The sequence below is a fragment of the Arachis ipaensis genome, chromosome B04 (genome assembly GCF_000816755.2).
Source record: "Arachis ipaensis cultivar K30076 chromosome B04, Araip1.1, whole genome shotgun sequence".
In the NCBI taxonomy this organism is placed as follows: Eukaryota; Viridiplantae; Streptophyta; class Magnoliopsida; order Fabales; family Fabaceae; genus Arachis; species Arachis ipaensis.
Window position 1 is genome coordinate 115,037,930 of NC_029788.2, and position 8,656 is coordinate 115,046,585.

Here is an 8,656-nt window from a genome sequence, read left to right on the forward strand (position 1 = left end):
ATTACTTTGCTTCTTTACCATCTTATTGTGCTGAAGGGGAGCCTTGGAGCAACGGTTGAGTTGTCTCCACGTGACCTTAAGGTCACAGGTTCAAGCCGTGGAAACAATCACTGACGTAATTATCTGGTTAGGCTGTGTACATTACACCCTTTGGGTGTGGTCCTTCCCCGGACCCTGCATTAACGCTGGGTGCTTGTGCACCGTGCTGCTATTTTATTTCTTTGTGTTGTTTTCTGCTTCTCTGTCTCTCCTCACTCCCCTTTGGGGTTATAGTAAGTGTTACCTATCAGAGAAATATATAAACAGAACAATCGTAAAATATGTAAATAAAAGCTATTAATGCTAGGCATGCCTAGAAATCATGTCCTTGAATTTGATGTGTTTCTTATTTTGCAAGTACAGGCTGCAGAGTTTCTATCTCATGTAAACCATTTGAAACTGGGAGATCATTCTGAGATAAAACTAAAAGATATATGGTTTGGTGTAGTTCAAGTCCCGGACACATGCTTCAACAATTTGAAGTCTTTGATTCTGGAAAATTGTCGCTTTATATCAAATGTAATACCTTCCAATTTACTGTCTTTTCTAACCTCATTGGAGGAGCTGGAAGTAAGAAATTGCGAATTGGTGAATGTAGTATTTGATGTGAAAGATATTACAGGAGATAAAAGTAATGTGAATATTGGTCAAGCTGCTCCCCTCCAACTAGCCCTAAAGAAATTGAAATTAGAAAATTTACCAAATCTGATGCATGTATGGAGTAAAGATCCTCATGGGCTTTTCAGGCTTCCTGCACTACAAGTAATGCACGTCAACGGATGTAGTAGCATTAAAAGTTTGTTTCCAGTATCAGTTGCTCAAGATCTATTGAATCTTGAAATTATTGATGTAAGCTACTGCGGGTGCCTAGAGGAACTTTTTCAACCAGATATAGGAGCTGAAGAAGGCATAACTATAAAGTTTCTCTTCCCATGTCTGACCGTACTGATACTAGGTAACTTGCAAAATTTCAAGTACATCTACCCAGGAAAATATGAGGTGGAATTTCACATGCTGAAAAGTTTAAAAGTTTACCTTTGTAAAAAGTTCACTCCTATATTTCGAATTGACCATCAGAAGCATCCGGATTATGAACACCACCAAAATCATCCAGATGGTGAATTTCAAGAATTTCAAGATAATCAACAAGCCCTTATCTCGATTGAACAGGTACTATGTTTTTCTATGACTTCATACTATGTTACTGGTCCTTTTTGGAATGCTATGTGGGTAATAGAAATAATTGGCATGCTTCAATATTGTAGAAGGCAGTAACACAATCCTTTTAGACAACTTATCTTGGCATAGTTATAGTCTATCTTTAACATGTTTTAGATCAAATTTTAATCCTCTAAATTTTGGAAGATTCATGGACATTTAGTCATCAAGCAGTGATTTCGATTATCTCTGAACATCAATGCAGTTCTAATAGAACGTTGCTTTTATGCTGCTTCTATCCATCCATTTCTATGATGTAAAAGCTTATACCAATACTGTCACACAATGAGTAGTTGACATTTTGCAATCTTATAGTTTTGCTATATCAGCATTGTTGTATAGGTGTCAATCTTCTGTTCACATTACCATCCAAGCTTGCTTTCAATCATTCACTTTCTAAGTTCATTCTCTAACATCTCTTGCGTGTTTTCAGATTGCCCCAACATTTGTATTTTATTTATTTCTAGGTCGCAACTATTGTTCATCTCTTTCTATTTTATATAGTTTTTTTTTCCTCTGTAACATTATGCATTTTGTAGATGTAAAAATAGAAGAAATCATGAGCATAATGACAGCAGAGAGCGTATGATACATTCCTATTGTTATTATTGCAGAATTTTAAAATAGTTATTAGGGACTATGGCATTATGGGGTGCCCAAAGTCCCACATCGACCTAGCTGAATTAAGGTGAATACCAAATTTTAATAACCGATAGTGAAGTTGCTGTTGTTGGGTCAGTGTCAATAAAGTAAAGCCACTGTGGATGTTCGCTCTCTAGGGGCGGTGTATTGTTAGGGACTTGGAAAATATGGAGTGCCCAAAGTTTCACATTGGGTAATATGGGATGCTTCATGTTGTATTTAAGGAGACTGGTTTTTTACCCTTAACAACTAGCTTTTAAGGTGTGGTTTCCACTTTCTTTAGATACTTAATACATTAACTGTACATTTCCACAAATTTGAATTCATTGTTGTAACACAAATCACTTACAGGTTTACAAGAGAGAGAGACAGAAATTGGTGGACTTAATTTGACAGACACCAGCATCAGACTTACTACATTTGCTGCACTGTGTGCCTCTGTATAGTCTTTCTCTAAGAGTGCCTTGAAGCAGTGTCTTCTTGGACACCTGACATTTCACATTTCAAATATAAGGCCAGAATTCAAAGAAATTATCTAATGCCAATTTGGCTACACTTACTAGAGTATTAGAGATTGTGGGTACATTTAGTGGATTTTGCAGAGTTAGGGGGGAGGATCCTGCATACAGAACTTAGTAAATTATTAGATAAATTATTGCAGCTCTTTTTAAATTAGCTACAACTGTATTTACAAGTGTTCTTGATCCCTGTATATCTATGTTGCCATTGCCATTATTGCATGCATGATTTGTTTTGTTCTATTTTTATATTGTGGAAATGGGCTCAGGATATCTGTGAGAGATATCTCACTTTTTCTTTTGCATATTAGGTTGCTGCCAGCTTGGAGCAACTGTCACTCAATACAGAAGATATTGTGACGATTGACCAGAGTATATCTCAGTTTGACCTTCTTAATAAATTGAAAGCTCTGGAACTGCAATGCTTTGACTATGAATCTACTTTTCCATTTGGGTTGCTTCAAAAGTTACCCAACACTGAAAAGCTACAAGTGAGTCATAGTTCCTTCAAGATGATATTCCCCCATGAAGCAGGTCCTTGGCTGTCTTCTTGTATTGATGATACATCCTATAACCATGAGGATCACTCTAACTTCCTCTCATTCACTGATCAAATACATTACGTGTTAGCGGCTCTACAACACACCGGGATCCGTCCTATTGATAATGAGCATGATGCAAAAGCATTAGTTCCAAAGCTGAAAGAGTTATGTCTGAATGCTTTGCCTGAGCTCAGAGCGATAGGATTGGAGAACACTTGGGTGGACGTCCTTTCTAGAGGCCTTAAGACCTTGGAAATATGCAGATGTCCTTCTTTAGTAAACTTGGCTCCATCCACTGTGCTTTTCTCCAGCCTGACAAATTTGACTGTAAAAGAATGTGGTGGATTGCAATATTTATTCACATTGTCAACAGCAAAAAGCATGCTTCTACTTGAGAATATGTGCATATGCCAATGTGAGTCAATGACAGAGATAGTGGACAAAGAGAAGGATGAATCAGATCTTCAAGTTGACATAACTCTCGGGCGGCTCAACACGTTGTACCTTGACTCATTGGAAAACCTTGTAAGCTTTTATGCAGGCAATTCTATTTTGAAATTCCCATCCTTGGAACAAGTTTCTGTGTTCGAATGTCCCAAAATGACAGTGTTCTGCCAAAGTGGCGTAGATACTCCAAAGTTGATGGGAGTTGAATTTAGCAACCACATGGATGAACCATGTTGGTTTGGTGATCTTAACATCACGACATGGAAGCAATCTGAACAAATGGTGAGTTTTCTCTATTCTTCATTTTTCTCCTTCCATTTTATAAGTTAGACATAAATCCCCCCATCTGCTTCAAATTGTTAGGTTGAGAATGTATTTGAATACATTTTGTATGCAAGTACATTGTTAAAGATAGCTATAAGTGCATGGAGGGGGCAAAATTATAAAGGAATTTTTTCTATTGAAAATAGGCATGTGCCTTATTGAATTTGTGGCACTTGAATAACATGGAGAAGTCTATTGTGAAGGCTAGGAAAAATTGTAAGTTGCATTGATGTTGATATAGTACATATAACAAAAAATTATCATACTAATCCAGCATTAATTTTTACTACATGAAAATATTTTGATTTTAAATTTAAATATTTTTCAAAGAAACCAAAATAACAGCTATTTAGACCGCATACTTATTATATATTACTATTTTCCTAAAGTGAATAGTTTTCCTTATCTAATTACCACTCTTCAATTATGATTGAATTTTTCATACTCTTTCTAGCTATATATATACATTTATAAGTGAATATTTCTTATGTATGCCTTATGACACAAGCTTCACGGTTTAGGTTTTCTGTCTTTGGATCCATGTTGATTCATGTTAGGCCTGTGACAACCTATATAAAACTTTGTTGCATCCTAATATGTGGCCATGACACAATGACATCTTTGGATCCATGTAGGGTTGTGTTAGGTTTGCAACGGCCAACGTAAAACTTTGTCGCATCTCAATGCATGGACACAATGTAATGATGTCTTGATCCATGTAGCCGACTCCATCTAGTTGGAAAAGGCTTTATTAAGAAGATCATATTGTTTACAGAGAAATTTTAAATCAATTCTTGTATACAACATATTTAAAGTGGTTAACGGTCAAATTAGTCCCTGAAAGATGGGTCGTTCTCTAAATTCGTCCTTGAAAAATTTTATCAATCAAATTAGTTCTTCAAATATTACAAATTAATCATTTTTGTCCTTCTGCCACTCAATTAATAGTTTTCGTCAACAATTGATGATATAGAATGTTAACTGACAACTTACATGATACCTAGCATGTCCAATTGGACACTGAACAAATATGTTTATGAAAATCTATTAATTTAGTCAATTTTTTCAATTATATAAACCCTAATCCTAATATAACCTAATGACAATAAATTGATAGATTCTCATAAATATATTTGTTCAGCGTCTAATGGGATATGCTAGGTGTCATGTATGATGTGAGTCAATGTCCCGTATCATCAATCGTTGATGAAAACTATTAATTGAGTAACTGAAGGACAAAAATGATTAATTTATCTTTGAACTTAAGTCCATCTAATTTTACCTATATCTATGACAAAAACTTACGTGGTTTAAGATATTGTTGCATTAAGAATAAATTGGAGTGTTTCATTGTCTCAATTTTCATACATCATGTAGTTACATTCGTGCAATCTCACAATTGGAATTTTATGAACCAAACACTAGCCTTGTTGGCAAGGAAAGACAAGAATATTTGATAACTAATGCAATGTGTACACTTATTCAATTTGATAATGAATTTAATTTTCATCATGCATTGTTAGTGAAACGCAGAGGCCTTATTATATATTATGACATCAATCAAAGTGTTTGGCTTAATTATATTGTATATTACTTAAAAAATCGTACAGATAGAAGCATGTAACTGGATGACAGTGGAAAACTATTTTACATGGATTACTTATCAAACTTAACCTCTTGATATGTTTTATTGTCTTCCTTATACAGATTACAAAGTTTGCATGTGAAGTACAACATTTGGAGCTTAGTGAACACCCTGAACTACAAATGTTTTGGAACAATGTAGTTTCTGTTCCAGACACATGCTTTGAAAATTTGGAATCATTGGTTGTGGAGAGCTGTGAATGGTCTTCAACTGCAATACCTTCTAATATACATTCTTTGCTGAGCAGCTTGAAAGAATTACAAGTGGGAAACTGTAATTGTGTGAATGCAATATTTGATGCAAGAGACATAAGGGGTGACAGAAGGATGAAAGATTTGGAACCAGCCTTGTTCCTGTCAAGAATGATATTGAATCAGTTACCAAACCTGGAGCATATCTGGAATACAGGGCTTCAAGGAGTTGCTGGACAACAACAATCTGAAGAAGTATATATAGATGGATGTGACAAGCTTAGAAGTCTGTTTCCAGCATCAATTGAAAAATATCTAATGAAGCTTGAAAAACTTGATGTGAAATGCTGTCTGAGGTTAGAGGAAATTGTTGGGAGAGACAAAGTAAGCACAGGAGCAATAATGGAGTGTATATTACCAGCGGTATCTTTCTCAAGTCTAAAAGAACTGTGCTTATCTGATTGTCCTAGACTGATATATGTATTCTCATCCTCAACAGCTAAAAGTTTGGTGCAACTTGAGAAGATGCATATAAACAAGTGTAAATCAATAAAAGAAATTGTGGCCAAGGAAGTAAATGATGCAATTCAACGTCAGATAATCTTTGGGCAGCTCAAAGTGTTGTCTCTGAATTCTTTGCCAAGCCTAGCAAGCTTTTATGAAGGGGATTCCACATTGAAATTCCCTGAACTAGTTGAGGCAATCATTTACGAATGCCCCAACATGAAGATTTTCTCTCCAGGGTTAGAGACACCAAAGTTGGAGGCCATCCAAATTTCTCCAAAGACATCAGACAAGAGGTGGGAGCATGATCTTAACCACAAAATAAAGGCGTTCATTGCATGGAAGGTACTATCACTCTTCTTTCATAGATGTATTATTCATACATATTTTAGTGCTGGACGTGTGAAATTATTTGATTTCAAGATCTGTCATGCTGCCCCGGATACCTTCATTGAGATAGATATGAATATGAATCGCAGCCATCTGAAACAAAGTGAAGAAGACGTATGATTAAGCAGCTAGGAGATTAGTTTGTAATTCACTGATTAGTTTATAAACACTGTCTTTGGGATTCGAATTCTGACACATAGATGTTTGGAAAGGAGTGAAACACTATCATCAACAAAGAAACAAAATAATGAAAATCAAATTAGGCTCAATAGCACAAGGCCCTAAATAACTGAGTGAACAAGAGGGAAAGGGGATCCAATTTAGTTATTGACTCTATATGACAGTTTTCTCTAAAATGTTTAGTAGGCTAAGAAAACTCACAATCGAAAACAAAAAGAGAACCCTAAATTTGGATAAAATTTTAAAAACCCTTGAGGATATCCATGCTGTCAATAATGTTAAACCAGAATGATAGAAGTAGAACAAGCAATCTATTCTGACTCTTAACCTGTTAACTCTAGTATATATAGTCCATTAGATTCTTGACCCTACTATCGCATTTGTATTCCCAAGATCATGAAACAATCAACTAAGGGGAATCAATGAGCACTGCAATTCAAGTTGGTAAGGAGATCAAATGCAATTAGAATAGGAGCTAACATACAGAACAAACTGGTGTTAAATTTAACTTTTCATTTTAAGAAACAGTTGTAAACTTATTTTAGCGGAAGCATTAATTAGGATCTTAAAAGTTATGATTTTTATACCTGGATTGGTTGCTATAACAAGTTCTGATTACGGTAGAGTTGAACTTTAAGACTGATTTTGTTGAGTTTTGGTTACAGTAGAGTTGATCTCCAACACTGGTTTCTCTCCCCTTCCTTTTCTTCAGACGTACATCAGGATGGCAGTTTCACGCTCTTTTCAGTGAGTGAAAACTGTAAAACGTCGTGTGTATTGAGGCAGAGAGAAGACCATTTTTATATGTGATAATCTTTAAATCTAATGCGTCCATCAAACATTAGCATTAACAGATGAGATTAAGTCATTAATAATTTATAAATAATTACAATTAGGCCACAATAGAAGTTTAAATTACAATAAACTTCCAACATTCTCCCACTTGGCCTAAGTGTAATCATATTCTCACACATTACAAAATTGCTTTAATATGGTAAAATATTTTGTGTGAGTTATGACAGTCATGCATTTAATATGAAACACATTTCTTTCCATATACTACAACTACTAGCATCTTACTACACAAGCTACATAAATAACACAATTTTATATCGGTCCCATAAAGTTTCTAGATCATTATGTTATAACTCATACAATAATATTACTTTAACTAGAAACAACAAACTATCAATGTTCAGAAAACACATAAATAAACATAGTGAGCTCAGAGTGTTAGCATCATTCAGAAGAACCAAGACCCATTCTATGTACATGTTCCTTAAATGTCTTTGGTTGCAATCCTTTAGTCAATGGATCAGCAATCATAAGTTCTGTTCTAACATGTTCTATGGACACTCTTTGTTTCCAAACTTCCTCCTTAACGCCAAAGTACTTTATTTCCATATGCTTGGCACCTTTAGAATATCTATCATTTTTTGAGAAAAATACTGCTGCAGAATTATCACAATAAATTTTCAATGGCCTAGCAATTGAGTCAACAATGCCAAGTCCTGAAATAAAATTTCGCAGTCATAAAGCTTGATTTGTAGCTTCAAAACATGCTACAAACTCTGCCTCCATAGTAGATGTTGTCACAATGCTTTGCTTGGAGCTTTTCCATGATATGACAGCTTCTCCAAATAAGAATAAGTAGCTAAATGTAGACTTTCTTGTGTCAGCACATCCACCAAAATCTGAATCTGAGTAACCAATTACTTCTAATTGGCTAGACCTTTTGTACATGAGCATATAATTCTTTGTACCTTGAAGATATCTTAAAACCTTCTTTGCAGCTTTCCAATGATCCATTCCAGGATTACTTTGATACCTTCCAAGCATTCCTACTGCAAAGCTAATGTCCGGTCTTGTGCAAGTTTGCACATACATAAGACTTCCCACTACAAAACTATATGGAATTCCTTCCATTCGCTTCCGTTCTATGTCATTTTTTGGGCATTGCATAAGACTAAATTTGTCCCCTTTTTGAATTGGTGCAATTCCTGCGGAACACTTTTC

The 8,656-nt window shown here is 35.2% G+C and overlaps 1 protein-coding gene across 2 annotated transcripts in view; it reads left to right on the forward strand.

Annotated features, from left to right (window-relative positions):
* The window catches only part of LOC107639795, a 35,161-nt gene that overhangs the window by 14,303 nt on the left and 12,202 nt on the right, over nt 1-8,656 (forward strand). For both annotated transcript variants that reach the window (XM_021121670.1, XM_016343393.2), the window contains 3 exons: nt 403-1,209; nt 2,729-3,688; nt 5,438-6,415. In XM_021121670.1, the coding sequence (XP_020977329.1) occupies nt 403-1,209; nt 2,729-3,688; nt 5,438-6,415 (2,745 nt within the window). The remainder of the gene's footprint in view (nt 1-402; nt 1,210-2,728; nt 3,689-5,437; nt 6,416-8,656) is intronic.